Source organism: Geotrypetes seraphini, chromosome 3 (assembly GCF_902459505.1).
Source record: "Geotrypetes seraphini chromosome 3, aGeoSer1.1, whole genome shotgun sequence".
Lineage (NCBI taxonomy): Eukaryota > Metazoa > Chordata > Amphibia > Gymnophiona > Dermophiidae > Geotrypetes > Geotrypetes seraphini.
Window position 1 is genome coordinate 335663281 of NC_047086.1, and position 22400 is coordinate 335685680.

The 22400-nt window shown below is 41.5% G+C and overlaps 1 protein-coding gene across 1 annotated transcript in view; it reads left to right on the forward strand.

The window, feature by feature from the left end:
• LOC117357839 (protocadherin Fat 3-like) overlaps positions 1 to 22400 on the forward strand; it is a 154974-nt gene that overhangs the window by 85100 nt on the left and 47474 nt on the right. The window contains exons 17-19 of the mRNA XM_033939002.1: positions 3303 to 3494; positions 14637 to 14735; positions 17427 to 17510. Coding sequence (XP_033794893.1) covers positions 3303 to 3494; positions 14637 to 14735; positions 17427 to 17510 — 375 coding nt within the window. The remainder of the gene's footprint in view (positions 1 to 3302; positions 3495 to 14636; positions 14736 to 17426; positions 17511 to 22400) is intronic.

Below are 22400 nucleotides of genomic sequence, written 5' to 3' on the forward strand. Positions count from 1 at the left end.
ATTTTGAAGAATTTGGCCCGGTCTCAGCAGCTGCCTAAGTAGCTTTTGAGAATCACACAAGGGCATCCTATACAGACGCCTAACCCCACCTAACAACCCCGATTCTTTAACTGGCATCAATGTCACAGGTGCTGTTTTGAGAATCGCATTGCCACTGAGCTGATTGCAGCAAGGAAATCTCCCTGCTGTGATCATGGAAACCCTACTCCCACCCCACATGTTGGCCGGCAGGAGGGATGCCCACTCCCTTCTGCCACCACCTATGGGAGTTGCCTTAAGGATCTGGCTAATTGGAGTCTTAGGCCACTCTCAGTGCATTCCAGAATGCACCGAGAAGGAGGCCTAAGACTCCAGTTGACCCAGGTGTTTAATGCCCCTCCCATAGGTGGTGGCAGGAGGGAGTGGGCATCCATCCTGCCATCCAACTTGCAGGGCCCCCTCCCCAGTGCATCCCAGAATGCATTGGGAAGAGGAAGGCCTGTCATTTTGGAAGAGGCAGGAGGGGGTGGATATCCCTCTTGCTGGCCATCTCCTAAAGGTACAGGGGGTGTTGGGAGGTGTCAGGGGGATATTGGGGTGTGAGGGAGTGTTGGAGTGTGTTGGAAAATGTCGAGTGAGTGTCAGGTGGGTGTTGTGAATTATTGGGGAATATCAGGTGGTTGTTGGGGAATTTCAGGTGAGTGTCGAGGGGTGTCAGGATATGTTGGGGAGTGTTGAGGAATGTCGGGGAGGTGTTGAGGAGTGCTAAGTGGGTGGTGGGGAATGTCGGGTGATTGTTGAGGATGTCAGGGTGTGTATGGGAGTGTTGGGGACATGGGGACGTGTTGGGGAGTGTCCAGAGTTCAGTGGATCAATGAGGCTGGTGGCAGGAGGAAGTGGGCATTCCTCTTGCCAGCTGGTGTGTGGAGGGGTCGGGAGTGTCAGGGGTTTAGAGGATCAACAGGGTTGGTGCTAGGAGGGAATGGGCATCCCTCTTGCCATGGACAGTGCCGAGGTGTTCAGGGGTGGTGGCGGGAGGGAGTGGGCATCCCTCCTACTACAGACAGTGGTGGGTTTGGGTTTAGGGATGGCGGGACGGAGTGGGCATCCCTCCTGCTATCCAACTTCAAGGGGGTGGGGGTTGAGTTCCCTGCTGCGGCCGCTCAGCTGATCACGGCAGTAAGATTTATTTGCCGCAATCAGCATAGTGTCCGTATTTATTTTAAATGTAGACCAGCTTTTTGTTGGCCTACATTTCAGGCGCCTATCATGGCACTAGGGAAATGCCTAAGACCACTTAAGCTTGCCCAAGGCCACTTGCGGGTGAAACCAAGCCCAGCCTTGGACGAGCTTAAGCATCTATACAAGTCTCTCTAAACTGTGACAGATGCCTACAGTGTAGGTGGCTTGCTTCAGGATTGTTTTTTATTTTTAATGTGCATCTTAATTGGCTTGTTAGACAGCGGTAGGACACTTACTACCATCTACAATCTGTACACCGTTTATAGAATTTGACCCTCAGTCCAGTGATTTTCCACTTTTTTCATTCCATCGGAAAAATATGGAATGAAAAAAGTGGAAAATTGCTGGACTAAGTGTGTAGCCCACAATGAAGATTCCTCCAGATTTGTTGGTTGGACTGAGAACTTTTCAGCAGCCCCTCATAATCACATTTTAAAATTTTATATTTCTGATCCTCAAACAAATTCATATGTCATGGAGATGTGATAATATTGAGAAGTTGCTTTTGTAAGAAGAACAAAGATTCTTTTTTTGCTGTTGTTCAAATGGTTTTATAGAAATTTTAGAATTATAATAAAACATAACATAACTCTGCCAGTATGTTCAATTTTGCTTACAAAGATACAGTCATGTGAAAAAATTAGGACACCCCATGAAATATTATCTATCTAACTAGAGCTTATTTTTGGAATAGGGCTTATATTAGGACCTATCCTGAAAATCATGCTAGGGCTTATTTTCGGGGTAGGTCTTATTTTTGGGGAAACACGGTAGCATTTGGCTAAGGGCAGCCAGTGGACCAACAATAGAGCCTGGGAGAAAGGGTTACGGGCATGGAAGTTTTTTAGAAGTCTGATTGCTGCATTTTGCACATGCTGGAGACATTGTATGTTCTTCGCTGTGAGACTGTTGAATAGCAGCATGTTGCAGTGGTCCATGCGGGAGAAGACGAAGACTAAGACATAGAATAGTTGGGTGAAGTCAGACTCTGAAAAGTAGTTCCTTATTTTTCGGAGTTGTCGCAGATAGTAAAATGAGGAAGATACCACCTGAGAGATATGGTTGGAAAGCAATAGGTTTGAGTCAAGGAGTTTTCCTAGGCTGCGTGCTTAGTTGAGTCCCAGTGTAAAGAGGGACTGATGTGGTTGCAGTGTTTTTTGCAGTACATTGAACTGCTCATGTCTTCAACACTGTGCAAAGCACTTTCTACACCAGAAGGCATCAGCGGTTCAAAGTTCACCTCAACTCCATCCTGTAAATATGGGGGGCCCCTTTCCTCCCACCTCTTGTCTCTGGACCTACACCTTTACAGAGCAATCTTGAGGCTAACTCACTACACTACACCCAGCCATCTGTCTGTCTGCAGTATAAATCCACACCTAAACCTAACAGTTCTAATGTACCAGGGCTGCCCAATTCTGGTCCTCAAGATCTACTGCCAGGCCAGGTTTTCAGGATAGCCACAATAAATATGCATGAGAGAGATTTGCCTGCACTGCCTTCTTGGTATGCAAATCTCTTTCATGCATGCTCATTATGGATATCCTGAAAACCTGGCCTGCCAGCAGATCTCGAGGACCCAAATTGGGCAGCCCTGCTCCACACAGAGACCCACCAGACCACCGTCCTGCCCCAGGCTGATCCCCTGGACCTCTAACCCACATGTCACAAGTTGGCCACAGGTCTCCAGAACCAAAGGGTCACACCACCTCTCAACCTACCAGGCCTGTGTTGGTCATTCTCCCTGCAAAATTCTCTTGCCAGCTGGCTTTATACTATGGTGTAGCTCTTTCTTTTTTCCAGTTACATGAGAGGCAATCACTGAATTATACCAAAATGTTGCAACACCTATTACAGTTAATCTGATGACTAGACTGTCACAGCCAGAAAATGAGTGTTGTTAGCACTCTCAACTTACTGCAGTCAGAATCTGGCCTAGTAGATGGCAACATATGAGTTATTTGATTTTCCTCTACTTCATTCTTTTTCTCTGTGGTCACCCTTTTCCTTTAAAGTACACCGTTGTCCTCTTTGTAGTGGAAAACTGAACTAATGCACCCTCCTTGCTGTCCTGTTTGCAGAAAACTCAAAACACAGCAGAATAATATTCACAAAGAATTTGAGAAAATATTTGGAAGGAGTGTCGATATTTCTGTGGAAAAGAGTCCCAGCCGAACCATGTCTTCTGAGATGCTTACAATCATTGTATTAAGTGTTCTCTTATGCTGCCTTGTGGTAGCTTTTTCTACTTTCTTTGGAGTTACTTTTTACAGGTAATACCATGTTTTATTTCACATGGATTAGCAATATTGAACAGAGTAATCTCCTAACCCTGCTCTTAGATACTGGAATAATGATAATTGTACAGATATTTCCAATCAAATATTGTTTATTAAAAATTAACAGTAATATTGTTTCAAAAGGCATATGTACAATGGAGACACATTACAGTCAAAAAGTGTAAATGTAGCTTTTCTGAATAATGGTCTCAAATGCTGTACTGCTGCATATACTTATATATCTAAAATGACGACATTCTTCTACCTGCATATACTGTAATTGGTCAAAAATATTTGATGCCATATAAGGCTCTTGCATGCATATTGGGGGAGGGTTTTTCTCCCTCACAAAAGGATTCTTAAAAGTTACATTCTAATGCTAGCTTACATCATTTATAAAAATACAGAAGAAATAAAGAAAAAGTCTTACAATATACTTACAAATAAAAATATCCATGCACACAGCTTTAAATCATCTCTCCTTTCTATGTCTCTTAAAAGTCAAACTGCTTCTCCCATGCTACTGAGTGATTTTCCAGCGTGCACTGAGAGGTCCTTTGTCTCACAGTGAGAAAAAAGGGGGCGTGGCTAACTCACTCCAAAGAACTCTAATTTTTCCTATATACTTCCTTTAATACATTTTTGAGGTAGTTACATTCTAATCTAAGACATTTAAATGAAAGTTCCTACATAGTTAGGTACTAACTTATATTTTAATAGCTTACTAAAACTTAATTCATCATATATGCATTTACACATGTGTATCCAATTAGTGTTTCTAACTTTACTCTGTAAAAGAAGGGCCTCTTGGAATGTGATCTCTGTAGCCCAAAGGAAGAAGAAAAATCCATCTCTATAGCAACCAGATCAAATGCAAACTCTGTCTGCCACAGGTCTCTGGAGTAATACCCCCCTAGACCAGACTGGGCACACATTGAACAATGAAACGCTGTGAAACTAAGCTACAGCATCTGGTTTATATCTTCTCTGGCCTTCAACAGAGCTTATCAATCAATTCTACTGCCCTAAGATGAATTCCTGCTCTTCTCCCGTTTCTCTTCAAAGTCCACAGCACAAAGCACATGTTCTTTCACAATCAATATTTTACATTTTTTCCCATCTTTGTCTACCTGGTTTTGTATCCTGGTTTATCCAATTTTGGTTTTATATATATCCACTCATAAAACTTTCTCACCTGCTCTTGGATTAAGTCCTTGCCTTATTATGTTCTCCCTAACTAGTAAAATCCTGAACAATGGTAAGAAAGTTTAGTGGCTATTTTTTTTTTTTCATGTTTGCCCATACCTCCATATACCTATCCATTTTTAATAGGCTGCCACCCCCAGGCTCATTTGAGCCAAAGGGCAAGATCAATATCTAGGGTTACCATAAGGATCCAGAAAAAGAAGGAGTGATTGAGACATCTGGATATTATTTTCACTGAAAGCAATGGAAGTAAGTAGGACACGTTGAAACACATGGAGGGGCATAATCGAAAGAGACGTCTAAGTCTGTTTGCGTCTAAGTCGCAAGTCATCCAAAGTAAAAAAACAGCCTAGGACACATTTTTGAAAAATATGTCCAAAATTTTTTTTGTTTCAAAAATCGTCTAATTATATGTCCTGCTGATCTGATCGTCCAAGCCGCTAAATTGTCCATCTTTATACCACATTTCCGTCCAACTTTTTGTCCAAGTCAAAAATGCCTATAACAAGCCGTGTTGGACGTGGGAGGGGTCTGCAAAGTGATATACTGAACACCCAGACATGCCACTTAAATAGTGGGGTACTTTACAGGGCACTGCTGTGAACTTCACAAAAAGGGTGCCATGGCTTCTCCTCACTACAGATCCCTTATAGGTCACGGTGAGCCCCCCAAACCATCTCCAGAATCCTCTAGACCCACTTATCTACCACCCCAATAGCCCTTATGGCTGCAGGAGCCACTTATATGCCAGTAAAAAAGGGTTGTGAGGGTATATAGGGCAGTGCACATGTTTCAATATCAATGCAGTGATTACAGGGGCTTATGGGAATGGGTCCTCCTCTCTATGGGTCCCTAACCCACCCCCAAGATGACTTAAGCTGCATCTGGACTGGACGACTAGGCTTTCCTATGCCAGGTGGCCAGGTGATGATGGTCTGGAGAATGAATTTTAAAGGTGTGATTAATATTTTTAGGGGGGGGAGGCGGTGATCACTGGGGTAGTGTGTGGGGGTCTGTGTTATGTGTTTTCAGTGCTTATCTGGTGACTTTAGGTGGTTTTTTGTGACAGACCATGTTGTACATGTTTTACATGGTCTAAGTCAGTGGTTCCCAACTCTGTCCTGAAGGACCACCAGGCCAGTTGGGTTTTAGGGATAGCCCTAATGAATATGAATAGAGCAGATTTGCATGCCTGTCATCTCCATTATATGCAAATCTCTCTCTTGCATATTCATTAGGGCTATCCCCAAAACCCAACTGGCCTGGTGGTCCTCCAAGACATGGTTGGGAACCACTGGTCTAAGTCACAACGTCCAAGTTCTGTTGATCGTGGGCAGTATAACTTTCGGTTATACATGCTGTACGACTAAGTCTAAGCTGGCCTATGTCCTGCCTAACTCCCGCCCTCAATACTCTTCCTGAAACGCCCCGTTTAGCTTTGGTCGTTCAGCGGCACTATGAAGGCCTAGGTCATTTAGAAATACGTCCAAATCCCGTTTTTATTATCGGCACTTGGACGTATTTGGGAAATGCTTGTCCAAGTGCTGACTTAGGCCGTTTTTTGGACGTTTTTCTCTTTCGATTATGAGCCCCCTAGATTTTACTTCCATTGATAGCAATAGAAGTAAAATACGGATGTCTCAATCCATCATCCTTTTCTGGAGCCATATGGTAACCCTAGCAATACCAATAAAATCACACCCATGTTGCAATCCTCAATTTCTTCCCTTTTGCCCTGAAAATTTGGTACAAATAGGATGGCAAACATAAACATTATTAGGGACATGCCACCCCTAACACATTCAACAATCTCATAAACCAGTGGTCTCAAACTCAAACCCTTTTCAGGGCCACATTTTGGATTTGTAGGTACTTGGAGGGCCTCAGAAAAAAATAGTTAATGTCTTATTAAAGAAATGACAATTTTGCATGAGGTAAAACTCTTTGTAGCTTCTAAATCTTTCCTTTTGGCTAAGTCTTAATAATAATATTGTAATTTATAGCTAAAGAAAGACATTTGATCAAGAAACTGTTTTATTTTACTTTTGTGATTATGATAAACATACCGAGGGCCTCAAAATAGTACATGGTGGGCCGCGAGTTTGAGCTCACTCTCATAAACTGTCTTTTCCTTCTGAAAGTAGGTTAATAAGTGGTTAAAGCATTTCTTCGAACCAAATAAATGTAATAAACCAGAACACTCAAAATTGTAATCCATATTTAATGGAATTCTTCAAGCTCTGTTAAACTAGCAAGTACAGCTATACCAGTTGCATAGTAAGGATGAGAGGCACCCAGGATGGTGGCACCTCTCCCCTGCCATTCCACCCCCCCTGCTGTGCGTGTGCCCTTTTCTCATAACTTCTCCAGTGCAAGCAGCATGCCCAGGTCGGTGTTGGCTCATCCTTTGATGTCACTTCCTAGGAATGGGTCCCGGAAGTGACATCAGAGAGAGCGCTGATGCTGACATGAGCAGCAACCTCATGCTGGGGAGGTAAAAAAGGTACAGGGGAAGGCAAGGGGCACACATGTGTGGCAAGGAGAGGAGTGGGGGTGGAGAGGAGAAAGGGGAGCCATGCCCTCAGCAAGACTGCCCCCCACTTTACTATGCCTCTGGGCCGTACTGAATATTCATAATCAATTCCATTCCAAATAGAGGCTTGAATACATTATTCGTATTCAGCCTAATAGCGATTTAAGTTTGAATATGAATAATCCAGGGCTCCACTGTGCTAAATGCTACTGAGATAAACACTTGATCTTTGATTTCATGTTATTTCTTTTATTATTTGTTATATTAACCATTTATTTGGCATTGTTGTTCAGAAGCAATATGTGTTTCCTATGGCTCTTCTGGGCGATCTGCATCTCCAAATGCCTGTTACTTGGCACTGTTGCTCTCGTTCAACATTAAGTTACATAAAGCAGTCATTTTCACCAACTGCCAATTAAAGGGTTAAAGCTCAACGTCCATCATTTGTATTTGGTAGTTGTATTCAGCTAAATAATATTTTTCATTATTTATATTCAACCAAATAGTAAAATATGCTATTTGATATTGCTCTGCTAGCAAGACACTGATAACGTAACACTTATCATTTACAATGTTCCAAGAATGTCGTAATCTAGTTTTTAAGAAAGGTATACAGAACTTCACTTGAATCAAAACTGCATTATTAAGTCATCATTTTTAAGCACTTCCTTTGATTCCCCGGAACCACCACATGTAGCCATAGAGGAATGCCATCAAGTACCTCACATAATCTAAGGTTTGATTGTATCATGTTGCTTCTGACTTAATACAGGCCAGTAGCATCCAGCAAATGGGAGGCTATTTCTCTTGCTAACTTGTCAATTCTCAGGTATTAAAAAATGATGACTTAGCAGCATTATCCTGATTTCTACAAGGTGAGTGAGATTTGTTATGTATTTTTGGAAGATGTGCTGTACGCAGAAAAGGCAGTTCTATAACTGTGTGCATTTTGCTGTTCACTACATGTAATTCCATAGCATCCCTCCAGACTGGCACAGATGGGTTATGCACGTCAACCAGCAGGTGGAGCGTGAGAACCACTGACTTCTGAGTTTCCCCTATAACCATGCTGTGCAATCCTCAGAAAGTTAATAGTTCTCAGTCTCCAGCAGTTGGTGGACATGATAGTCTAGTGTAGTCCCAATCAGGTACTGGGTGATAGGTCTGTTAGAGGTCAAATTTCCATTTTAAAAAAAAAAAAAAAAATCTTATTGGTGGTCTTCCCTCTCAGAGCTAGCCAGGGGAGTTTGATTGCACTGGGCAGGGGTTGAAGCCCATTGGGGTGTCTTTTCGCCGTATGCAGTTTGCAGAGGTGGCAGTTTTTGCATGGATTATCATGTGATGTCCTATTGCCTTTTGGATGTTCTTGTTTTTGAATTACATACAGACTTGTGAGACTCCTGAAGCAGCCCATTTGGGCCGAAACATGCGCATGTTGAGTCCACGTTTGTCGAATTAAAGAATAAAGAATTTTGTTGAATATTCAGAGTTCACCAGTCTTTGTTTGGACTTATCCACTCCATCATGTTTGTGTCATACCCAGGATGCCATACCCCCCCCCCCCAATTCTCCCATATCCCTTTGGGAATTTAGGTGTGTTCCTCAACTGTGCTTCTCTGCCTAGATGCATTAAAAAAAAGTTTGGATCCTACCTTCTCCTCAGAGAACTGACTAGGCTCTGTCTTTGTGCCTTGGCTTTGCTTCTTTGTTCCCCCAGATCTGTTTGTGGCAGCTGCAAGGGTGATTTGCAGGCTGACTGGATATTGTGCTAGCAGAGGGAGAGTAGCTGCATTGAGCTCAGACAGGCTTGCGAAATGCCTGACCTGTGTGCACTAAGGCTTAGACTTGGGGGATATCTAAATCTTGTGTTTCCTGTGGGGATCCTGAGTCAGGAATGATGATGGTCTCTGGACAGGAAAAGGATATGGAACCTGGTGGAGACTTGTTGGAGCCAGGCATTTCAGGGACCAAACAGCCTCCACAGCTGGAACTTGTGTCTTCTTGACCAGGGCAGATCAAAGGGAGCCAAGTCCATAGAGCATCTGGATTTGATTTCTCACCAGAGTTCATTCTGGGAATTTATTTGACCTTCTACTTGTAGCAGTCAGAGGATCAGGTTTAGCAAACTCTGGGGAGCTGTGGAGGCCTCCTTCTCCCCTGCCACCCCCAAGCAACAGAGACTGGATTGAGAGGTTGAACATTTCTGGAAGTGGCTTCCCCTCTCTCATGAAGACCTTAAGAAAGGTAGACAAGGAACAGTACGATAGGCAGATGGTGAGAGATGTGGACTCCTGGATAGAGGACATGCGTCCAGGGGAGGATTCCTCTGTGGTATGCCTCATACTAAACAGAAAGGGGTAGTCAAAACTTCTCACTCAGTGGTTAAGACTTTGTCTCCCCTCAATTGCAAGGTTTGCTACCAGGATCCCTGTTCAGGAACCAGGAGAAAATGCAACATCGAAAGCTAGAAGGATACTTGGGTGCATATGGAGAGAAAGCATATTTACTCACCTGTAGCAGATTTTCTCCGAGGATAGCTGGCAGATATTCTCACATATGGGCAATATTTTCCATGGAGCCTGGCATGGACATGTACCAAAGTGTACTGTCACTTTAAAACTTTAGCTTTGTCCATACTGTGCGAGTGCCTTCCCACCTGATGTCAGATTACAGGACCTTCAGCTCCGTCCAAAAGCTAAGAAGCCAGCCGACTAGGGAAGGTGGGCGGTTGTGAGAATATCTGCCTGCTGTCCTTGGAGAAAACCTGCTACTGGTAAGCAACTATGCTTTCAATGAGGACAAGCAATGGTCGATGGATCTTGTTTTATTCCCGGATGATTTGGTAGGCGAGGATGATTCAGGTTTGTGTCATTTTCCTGATTTTCCTGTAGCCATTTCTATGTGGACAAGATGTTAAATGTAGATAATGGTAGTTGGATGTCACTTTAATTTTATGACTGTTTGCTACTTGGAAACCACTGAGAGTTTAGGCGGTATACAAATTTTTTAAATAAATAAAACTATTTAAATTGATTTCTAATATTTTTGATCTGACTCACTTTACTCAGTTGATGTATACTACTCTTCCTATGCTGGATGACCTAGCCTGGTATTTTAACTCTGAAATTACTAAGAATAACTTGCCCTCAAGAAGAGGGTTTAAGTTCTCAAATGTAGTTACCCCTAAAAGATGCCAGTTGCACTGATCTAAATTGGGGTTCATTTAGTAAACCACAGTAGGAAAACTTTAGCAAATTATACAGTAAGTACGTGAAGTCATTTTGGTTTTTGGACTCCTGTCTTCCAGTAGTTATGAAAGTGGCTCCTTTGGACTTTCAAATAGATCTTTTTGATTGGTTGATTTATATGCTGGGAATTGGTAATTTTCCATCAACTCAAGGACATACAATATTATAATTACTCCAATACCTAAAAATCCTAAGGAATCTTATCTCAATAGTTGCTAATTATAGGCCACATGCCTCCATCCCCTTTTTTGTAAAACTGATGGAAGGCATGGTCTGCTTTCAGTTGCTGAATTATTTGGAGTGGTACTCTCTTCTGCACAATTCACATCGAGCTTTTGGCCTTTGTACAGTACTGAGACGGTTCTGGCTTCCATTTTAGACAATTTGTACAATTTGTTCAGCAAAGGCACTAGTGCTCTGATAATGCAGTTTGACTTGAGTAGTGCTTTTGATCTTGTAGATCATAAAAAATTATTAAAATGCCTAGATGCCATTGGCATGCAAGGTAAAGTTCTTGGCTGGTTTTGAGGCTTCTTGTCATCGCGTACTTATCAAGTATACTTTAACAATACCTATTCTAGTAGTTGGAGCAATCAGTGCAGAGTCCCTCGGGGTTCTCCGTTATCCCCCTTACTTTTTAATATATGCTTATCTTCTCTGGGCACTAGATTATCCCATTTAGGGATTAAACTGTTTAGCTATGCTGATGATATAACCATCTTGATCCCTATTTCAACTTCAGTTTCTTCTATTACGCATGTTATTGCTGAAGTATTTTTGATAATTGAACAGTGGATAGTTGAATTCAAATTAAAACTTAACCTAGAAAAGACAAAATTTTTTAATGCATCCCATCGTCAAAATTGCACTGAGACATCATTGACATTGAATAATATAACCTATCCAGTTCAATCTACAATTAAGATTTTAGGTGTAATTTTGAACCAGAATTTGACCATGAAGAACCAGGTTGATGCCCTGGTATGGAAAGGTTTCCATATGCTATGGAAACTGCGTACTATAGAGCATATTTTGATGCTTCATCATTTAGACTGCTGGTACAATCTCTGGTATCGAGTCAATTGGACTATTATAGCATTGTTTACTTGGCTGGTACTCAAAAAAATCTTCATAGTTTGCTTATTATCCAGAATGCAGCAGTTCAATTGATTTTCAATATGAAAAAGTTCAATCATGTTACTCCTTTCTTTTGTGAATTGCACTGGTGGAGGTCCGGTTGAAATTTGTTTAGTTGTTTATGTTTTAAGGTATTCTTTGGACTAACACTCGACTACCTTGTGGATTCATTTATATTTGTCGATTCAAATTGTTCTAGATATTCATAGGCTCTTTTTACTTTAAGGATACAAATTTAGAAAATACCATCAACGTCTTTTGTCTTATCAGGCAGCATCCTGGGATAAGGATTTGAATTCTTTAATAGCGACTTATAAACAATTTAGGAGAGATCTAAAGATATATTTGTTCACTAGATCTTTAGACAATTGAAGCATCTTATTCAACAATTCAACCTTCTTTTGTAAACCTCATAGAACTTAAAGGTTTTGAGGTATAGAAGTAATTTATCACGTTATGTTATGTTTGCAAAACATAACTTCTTCACTCCACAGAAAACAAAAAACTGAAGGTCTTGCGAGCTGATGTCAGGAGGGAAGGTACACACATATGTGCGGTATGGACAGTGCTAAAGTTTTAAAGTGACAGTACACTTTGGTACATGTTCGTGCAGCTCCATGGATGACGTCACCCATATGTGAGAATATATTCCCTGCTTGTCCTCGGAGAAATGTCCAGTGGGAAAAGGAGGTAATGGTGCCCCTGTATAAAACCCAGGTAGGACTTCATTTAAAATATTGTGTACAGTTCTGGAGACTGCACCATCAAAAAGATTAACAATATGAAGTCAGTCCAGAAGAAGGCTACTAAAATGGTTGGTGGTCTTTGTCATAAAGTGTATGAGGGCAGACATAAAAATCTCAATATATATATATACTTTAGAGGAAAGGTGGGATATGGGAGATATGATAGAGATGTTTTAATCAAAATAAAACAAAAATGTTATTAGCCAAGTGGCGGGAATACCCACTGAAAAACCATTTAATTCAAGTGGAAAAAAAGCCTCAACCTTATATCATATGCAGACGGCAACCCAATGAGTTTTTTTAGCCGTTCTTATTATGTATCATAGGCATTAAGATCTGTTCCCTTATCTTCATTTAAATGTGGAGCATGCTACAGCAAGAAGATCAACGCGTTGGGTCACATATTCAGTTCTGGTTGGTGACATCTATGAAGATAAGTGAAATTTTGTCTCTTGTTCTTTTTTCTTTTCCCTGTGCACAGTGGTGGGATTTTTCCCGTTTTGAAAAATTACATTTTTTAGTAATTGTGGAGTTTTTTTGCCTATGATCCATAATAAGAACTGCTACAAAAACTCATTGGGTTGCCGTCTGCATATGATATAAGGTTGAGGATTTTTCTCCACTTGAATTAAATGGTTTTTCAGTGGGTATTCCTGCCACTTGGTTAATAACATTTTTGTTTTGTTTTGATTCATATTTTATTACTATTCTGGAGAGATGTTTAAATGCCTATGTGACATAAATGCACACAAAGCTAGTCTCTTTCAATTGAAAGGAAGCTCTAGATCAGGGGTGTCCAACCTTTTAGCTTCCCTGGGCCACATTGGCCGAAAAAAATGTTTCTGGAGCCGCACAAACGTGCAAACGCTGCAGCAAGACAGAGGAGGGAGCCAGCAAGGCGGTAAACACCCGGGGGCAACAGAGGAAAACACTGCATCGCCTTCGACCGGGGCCGCACAAAATACCTCATGGGGCTGCAGGTTGGACACCCTTGCTCTAGATGAATGTGAAAGGGCACAAACCACAAAGTAGCCTAAAAAAAATTATTTTTCACAGAAAGGGTAGTGAATGCGTGAAATCACCTTTTGGTAGAGGTAGTAGAATGTTTCTAAACTCAAGAAAGCTTGGGATAAGTGCATTGGATCTCTAAGGGAGAGGAAAGGATAGTAGATGGCATGAATAGGCAGATTAGATAGTCCATAGGGTCTTTCTCTGTCTTCATTTTTCTATGTTCCTGCTGTTACTTCAGGCAAAGTGAGCCTGAAGACTTGGGACACAATGTTAATCTCTCTCCTCTGGGTCTCGATATACTGTCACACTTGAACAATCCGGCAATGGTGTAGGGACTTCCTAAAGCGGTACACACTAAGGGCTTCTTTTACAAAGCCGCGCTAGAGCCTTAATGCGCGGAATAGCACGCGCTAAATTGTCACATGCACTAGCCGCTACCGCCTCCTTTTGAACAGGCGATAGATTTTTGGCTAGCGTGCTATAGCGCGTGCTAATCTGGCACGTGCGTTAAAAACACTAGCGCACCTTTGTACAAGGAGCCCCAAGTTAGAAACCCCATTTTCGAGGGGCAGAGGTCACTGGAACATATGGAGAAACTGACATTAACGGAATCCCAGTTGTGAGATCTGCACAGATGAGGAGCATTTGGACTAATCCCCAGAGGCTGGATTTTAAGTCACAAAATTAGATCAAGAAATCCACACTTTAGCGAGTACTGTTGATTCCCTATGAAAAAAATACTGGAAGGAACCAATGTGGAATTTGCATCTGAAATAACGACTGCCAACGTAGAGGTTAAGTCACTTCAAGAACTAACAGCTGTTATTGTTAAGGGTAAAACTGCACTTTATAGAACCAAGGTTTAATTTCTGGTGGAACAGCTTGGAACACTGTTCCACCACTTCTTTTCAGACTCCAAAGCAGTCATGGTGTTCTGCGCCAGCCCCTCCTTTTCAAGCACCCTGCAGAAAGAATGGAAGGGACCAGCTTGGAGAAGAGCAGAAAACAGTCTCTCTGTCTCCTAATCCAGGTTCTCTTCTCTTGTTGCTCCTGCCCATGGCTTGCCTACCCAAATGCCAAATTCAATTAAACTAAATTAAATTTACCCACCACCCTCTGTTTCCTTCTAATTGTTATAAAATAAGCGCTCCCCCACAAGTGGAGGTGCCCTGTTATAGAACTGCTGTCAGAAGGAAAAAAGTAAAATTGGATACAGAGAAATATAACCTCAGTTTCCCTTTTTTTTTTTTAACAGAAAAGCAAACCTCTTGAAACAAGCCCTGTCAGACTATGAAAATCAATATGTAGACAACCATGGCACTGAAGGTTCCTTGAGTGAAAAGAATGAAGCTGAGTGAGTTTAATGCTTTCTTTCTATTATTGTTTCAAGTTAAATGTTGATATTCAAAGTGGTTTAGGGGTTCATTTACAAAACACTTAGACACAAAATACCATAAATTATTATGGTACTTTTTATTTATTTATTTATTTATTCCATTTTCTATACTGTTCTCCCAGGAGAGCTCAGAATGGTTTACATGAGATTATTCAGATACTCAAGCATTTTTCCCTGTCTGTCCTTATGGGCTCACAATCTATCTAATGTACCTGGGGCAATGGGGGGGATTAATAATAACTTTATTCTTTTATACTGCCATAACCAAAAGTTCTAGGCGGTTTACACTACAAAGAGCTGGACAACAAGAAAAATACAATAATACAGTAAAAAATACAACTATTTGTAAAATATAATTTCAATAATAAAACTCACTAAGTAATAAACTTATCGAACAAAGTGGTCTTAATTAATTTCCAAAAACTGCAATAGGATAACATACCTTGCTGAATTAAGTGACTTGCCCAGGGTCACAAGGAGCAGCGTGGGTTTGAACCCACAGCCCAGGGTGCTGAGGCTGTAGCTTTAACCACTGCACCACATTCTCCCCTTTGTGTGTCTAAATGCCATGAACATGAACCCCGTAAGCAGCCAGAAACAGCTCCTGGCCAATTAAAACTAAACTAAACCTTAAGTTTGTATACTGTATCATCTCCACAATCGTAGAGCTCGGCACGGTTTACAGGAAATGGTGTAGAAAAGGAACTCCAAAGAGGGTAACATGACAGTGAAGAGAAAGTTTAGAGGGACTTAGTATAGCAAGGAGGAGGACATATTACATTTTTGAGAATAGCCAGGTTTTCAGATGTTTTCGGAAAAGTTGGAGGATGCCCAGATTCCGAAGTGGGGCAGAAAGGTTATTCCAGAGCTCAGTGCATCTGAAGGAAAGGGATGCACCTAGTTTTCCTGGAAGGGATATGTCTTTTAATGAGGGGAAGGATAGTTTGAATTATTGGGTGGCTCTGGTGATGTTGGGATTCAAGGAATTCCAAGATAGTGGGAAAAGGGGAGGATGGATGCCATGTAGGATCTTGAAGGTTAGGCAGGCGCATTTAAAGTGGACCCTAGAGACTACTGGAAGCCAGTGAAGTTTGGACAGGAGTGGGGAGACATGGTCAAATTTACGAAGATTAGTTTAGCCGCAGTGTTCTGAATCTACTGAAGTCTTTGAAGGCTTTTCTTTGTCAGGCTTAAGTAGATGGAGTTACAATAGTCCAATCTGGAGAGGATGATGGATTGTACGAGGACAGCAAAGTGTTGATGATAGAAACAGGATCTTGCCTTCCTCAGTATGTGAAGGTTGAAAAAGCATTTTTTTTTACCAAGGAGTTGAGGTGGTCATTGAAGGATAGTGTAGAGTCAATGATGATGCCCAAAAATTTGCTAGAGGACTCAAGCTGCAGTGTGGTGCCCGAGGGCAGAGGGATGAGGGTGGGTAGCTGATCTAATTTTGGGCTGAGCCAAAGTAGTTTTGTTTTGGACTCGTTTAGTTTCATTTGTACGGTGAGGGCCCAGGATTGGAGGCTTGTTATACATGAGGAAATGTTCTCAGAAAGGTTGGTGAGGTTCGAGTCGGTCTCGAGGAGGACAAGGATGTCATCAGCATAAGTGTAAAGTATTTCCATGGGGGAAAGGTGGAGGAGTTTCAGGAAGGACATATAGATGTTGAAGAGAATAGGGGATAAAGGTGAGCCCTGCGGGACTCCACAAATCAGTTTCCAAGGAGAGGATGAGGTGTCGTTCATATTAACAGTGTAAGAGCGGGAGCATAAGAATTTCGAGAACCAGTCTAGGACTGTAGAGTTAATGCCAATCTCAGAAAGTTGGAAAATAAGAATATTATGATGGACAACGTCAAATGCTGCAGAAAGGTCGAATTGTAGAAGAACAGCAAACTTATTACGAGAATGAAGTTGTTGAACCTTTGAGATTAGTGAGGCCAATAGGATTTCGGTGCTGAAGTTGGGTCTAAAGCCATATTGGTAAGGAAGGAGATAGGTGAAGGAAGGTCTCACACAGATTAGGAAGCTTGCTCCAGACAGAAGAAAAGGAGATCAAAGATACTGAACCCTTGTCCATCTATATTATTTCTAGTACTTGCACCAAAGTTGTAATGGAAGCAGAAGGGTCAATGAAAGACATGGTAGACCCAACCACAGAAGCCAAGGACACCACTGGGTAGGATTTTGAGCTGACATTTTCTTTCCCCTTCTTCCCCTCTGACAGCTGTAACAGTAAATAAAAAGAAGTACATCTATGGAGCACTCTTTCTGCTTCCATCTACTGTGGACAAGAATATAATTCTAAATAGATCTAAATTTTACATTTAATATTTAGTTTTCTTTTTATGACACTTATCCAAACTTTACTAAGTATTTGATAAATGCCTAAGAGAGCTGGTATCACCAATTGTGAGAGTAAACCCAGCTAAAAATATGTAGGAGGTACATTAGCATTTATGGAGCTACAATATGAAATAGCAAGAACAATGTTAAACTCACACCCCAGTCAGAATTCTTATTTTATTCACTTATACCCTGTACGTTTGGTGTGAATAAAATGCCAAACACAAAGACAGAAATCTACACACATTTGACAATCTCATACACAGAAAGATACTGAGCTCTTTTCCTCCTATATTGTTTGCAGAATTTGCTCCAAAGTACACTTGGAAGCACAAGGGTCAATAAAAGACGAGAAAGACCCAGCCTCAGAAGGCATGGAGTGCACTGGGTAGGTTTCTAACCTAAGATTTATTTTTCCCATCTTCCCCCCTGACAGCTGAAACAGAAAATAAAAAGAAGCAAATACATGGAACACTGTTCCTTCTGCCATTCAGGCATAGTATAATTCTTATAGATGTTAAATGTTTGTTTAAGATTTAGGTTTTTTTTATGACTGATATCAAAGATTTCTTGATACCAGTTTAAGCAAAAGTGGCATCACCAATTGCAAGAAGTAGTACAATTAAGAACATGTAAGAGGTACATTAGTATTTTTAGTGCTAAGAATATGGATTAGCAGTAACATTAATTAATTATAACCCCTGTCCAAATCCTTATTTTCCTTCCTGATATCATGAAAATTTGGTGTGAATAGAATGCTAAAGACAAAGACACTAAACTACACACACCAGACAATCTCATAGACTATCCTGTCCTTCAGAAAGTACGCTAAGTTGTTAAAACATTTATGTGAAGCAAAAGGTTCTTATTCCCAGCATCTCAAATATTTGGATTCATCTTTAGTAGGGTTTTCCAAACTCTGTTACACTAGCTAGATGCTCATAATGCAACAAGAGATATCATATACAATCATTCAAGATGACTCAAAGCTTCTTTGCTAAGTCATCATTTTGTAAGTGTTCATTTGCATGGAGACATCAGCAGTGGATAGCTGAAGGAAGCTCTCAAACAGTTCAGAATGCTTACACCAGCCTACGTAAAAGGATATCAAAGATACTGATCTCTTTTCCTCCTATATTGATTGCAGAACATCCTCCAAAGTTCACTTGGACACTCAAGGATCATTGAAAGACGAGGAAGACCCAACCTCAGATGGCATGGAGTTCACTGGGTAAGTTTCTAACCAAAGATTTCTTTTTCTCATCTTCCCCCTTCACAGCTGAAACAGTAAATTAATACAAGCACATCCAGGGAACACTGTTCCTGCTGCTATTCAGGCATGTGTATAATTCTTATGGATGTTAAATGTTTTAAGATTTAGTTTCTCTTTTTATAATGATATCCAAGATTTCTTGATACCAGTTTAAGAAAAAGTGGCATCACCAGTTGCAAGAAGTAGCACAATTAAGAACATGTAAGAGGTACATTAGTATTTATAGTGCTAAGAATATGGATTAACAATAACACTAATTAACTCACACCGCTGTCCGAATCCTTGTTTTAATTCCTGAAACCATGAAAATTTGGTGTGAATAGAATACCAAAGACAAAGACACTAAACTAAACACACCAGACAATTCTATGCAATCACTGTGGTGCTTTAATTCCAAGACATACTATTTGGAGGCTTAAGGCTTGCCCCATCTGTCTTTAACTTGCCAGTATTAAGGAGGAGCTCTGCAAACTTAAACAGGAATTGAATACAATTAAACCAGCTTCCATCACTCCACAAAATCTTACCACCTCTACCTCAAAGAATAAAACAGCCCAGGAATAAATGGGTCACAGTAGGCTCAGGAAGACTGTGACATGTAACACAGAAACATCCACCTTCACTAATATTACCTCTACAGAATTCCTTCGCTCCACTAGTGCACTGCGATACTCAGGAAAACAGAAGGGAGGTGGGACTGGAACCAATGAAGGTAACTCAAGAGAACAAGTGCACCCTAAGTACAAATAAAAAAGCCAAAAACAGAAAACTATTACTGTTGGGGGATTCCATCATCAGAGGCATTAACCTTGGAACACAGGGCGAGGAGACCAAAATAGTGAAATGTCTTCTAGGATCCTCAGCTACCAGGAGTTCCAGGCAAATACTGACTATAATTAAGGAAGAAACTAAGGATTTTAACACTGATGTTGTTATCCATCTGAGAAACAAATGACCTGGCCAACAACTCCACACTTGCAGCACAGAAAGCTTTTCGGGAGCTTGGTGAGGGCGTGAAACCTTTTGTAAAGACTTTAGCTTTTTCTGAGATACTGCCTGCATATGGAAAAGGAGAGCAAAGAGTGAAAAACACAGAGGACTTTAATAGATGGCTCAGAGCCTGGTGTCATCAAGAAGGCTTCAGGTACATAGGAGGATGGGGAAATACATGGAAGGACAAGAAACTATATTGCACTGATGGGCTACATATTACTACAGCAGGAAAAAGAAACCTTGCAGAGAACTTTAGACAATATTTTTCTAGGCATTTAAACTAGAAGGTGGGGGTGGTGTATGTACGAAGGACAATTATAGAGACCACCCCCGGCAAAAGAAAAGATGTGATAGTAGTAAAGGCTGCAACATAAGCAATATCAGCAACTCATTTCTTAGTATTGCAACGGAAAGTGAAACGACACAAAAATCCATACAAAAAAGGAGATTATCGCTGAAAAATAGCTGGAAAGCGATGACCACAAATGCTCGCAGTCTAAGCAACAAAGTTCATGATCTGCAAGCCCTGATATTAGAGGCAGATCTAGATATTGTTGCTATCACAGAGACATGGTTCAGTGAATCACATGGATGGGATGCAAACATACCGGGATATAATCTTTTTAGGAAGGACAGAGATGGTCATAAAGGTGGAGGAGTAGCTCTCTATGTAAAGATCAAAATCCAAGCGACCGAAATGCAAGGGACCTGGGGAGAGGAAGAAGCGATATGGATTGCTCTGAAAAGAGAAGATGGAACTTCTATCTACGTGGGTGTAGTCTACAGACCTCCGACTCAATCGCAGCAAATTGATAAGGATCTGATTGTGGATATCCAAAAGTTTGGAAGGAAAGAGGAGGTTCTGCTGTTGGGAGATTTCAACCTGCCGGATGCGGACTGGAATGTTCCGTCTGCAGAATCGGAAAGAAGTAGGGAGATTATGGATGCCTTTCAAGAGGCTCTGCTCAGACAAATGGTGATGGAACCCACAAGGGAAAAAGCGATATCGGATCTGGTCCTCACAAATGGAGAGAGTATCTCTAATGTTCGAGTGGGTGCTTACCTGGGTAGTAGCGATCATCAAACGGTTTGGTTTGATATAACGGCTAAAGTGGAGAGCGGCCGCACGATACTTAAAGTCCTAGATTTCAAACGTACGGACTTTAATGCAATGGGAAAGTACCTGAAGAAAGAGCTGTTAGGATGGGAGGACATAAGAGAAGTGGAAAGACAGTGGTCTAAGCTGAAAGGAGCGATAAAAATGGCTACGGACCTTTATGTGAAGAAAATCAATAAAAACAAGAGAAAAAGGAAGCCGATATGGTTCTCCAACCTAGTGGCTGAGAAAATAAAGGCGAAAGAGTTGGCGTTCATGAAATATAAAAAAACCCAAGAAGAGGAGAGCAGAAAGGACTACAGGGTGAAACTGAAAGAAGCCAAGAGAGAGATACGTTTGGCGAAGGCACAGGCGGAAGAACAAATGGCTAAAAATGTAAAAAAGGGAGATAAAAATTTTTTCAGATATATTAGTGAAAGGAGGAAGATAAAAAATGGAATTGCTAGGCTAAAAGATGCTGGGAACAAATATGTGGAGAGTGATGAGGAGAAAGCAAATGTGCTAAACAAATACTTCTGTTCTGTGTTCACAGAAGAAAATCCTGGAGAAGGACCGAGATTGTCTGGCAAAGTTACACGAGAAAATGGAGTAGATTCTGCGCCGTTCACGGAGGAGGGTGTTTATGAGCAACTTGAAAAACTGAAGGTGGACAAAGCGATGGGACCAGACGGGATCCATCCCAGGATACTAAGGGAGCTCAGAGAGGTTCTGGCGAGTCCTATTAAAGACTTGTTCAACAAATCTCTGGAGACTGGAGTGATTCCTGGGGATTGGAGGAGAGCGGATGTGGTCCCTATTCATAAAAGTGGTCACAGGGATGAAGCAGGAAACTACAGGCCGGTGAGCCTCACTTCAGTTGTTGGAAAAATAATGGAAGTGTTGCTGAAAGAAAGGATAGTGTATTTCCTTGAATCTAATGGGTTACAGGATCCGAGGCAACATGGCTTTACAAAAGGTAAATCGTGCCAAACGAACCTGATTGAATTTTTTGATTGGGTAACCAGAGAGCTGGATCGAGGACATATGCTAGATGTAATTTACTTGGATTTCAGCAAAGCCTTTGATACAGTTCCTCATAGGAGGCTGTTGAACAAACTTGAAGGGCTGAAGTTAGGACCCAAAGTGGTGAACTGGGTCAGAAACTGGCTGTCGGACAGACGCCAGAGGGTGGTGGTTAATGGAAGTCGCTCGAAGGAAGGAAAGGTGACTAGTGGAGTCTCTCAGGGTTTGGTGCTGGGGCCAATCCTGTTCAATATGTATGTAAGTGACATTGCTGAAGGGTTAGAAGGAAAAGTGTGCCTTTTTGCAGATGATACCAAGATTTGTAACAGAGTAGACACCGAAGAGGGAGTGGAGAATATGAAAAAGGATCTGCAAAAGTTAGAGGAATGGTCTAATGCCTGGCAACTAAAATTCAATGCAAAGAAATGCCGCATTTGGGGATTAATAATAGGAAGGAACCGTATATGCTGGGAGGAGAGAAGCTGATATACACGGACGGGGAGAGGGACCTTGGGGTGATAGTGTCCGAAGATCTAAAGGCGAAAAAACAGTGTGACAAGGCAGTGGCTGCTGCCAGAAGGATTCTGGGCTGTATAAAGAGAGGCGTAGTCAGTAGAAGGAAGAAGGTGTTGATGCCCCTGTACAGGTCATTGGTGAGGCCCCACTTGGAGTATTGTGTTCAGTTTTGGAGACCGTATCTGGCGAAAGACGTAAGAAGACTTGAGGCGGTCCAGAGGAGGGCGACGAAAATGATAGGAGGCTTGCGCCAGAAGACGTATGAGGAGAGACTGGAAGCCCTGAATATGTATACCCTAGAGAAAAGGAGAGACAGGGGAGATTGTCACCAGCGGGGTTAAGGCAATGCGTCCTGTGCCGCTGGGACATAGAAGTTT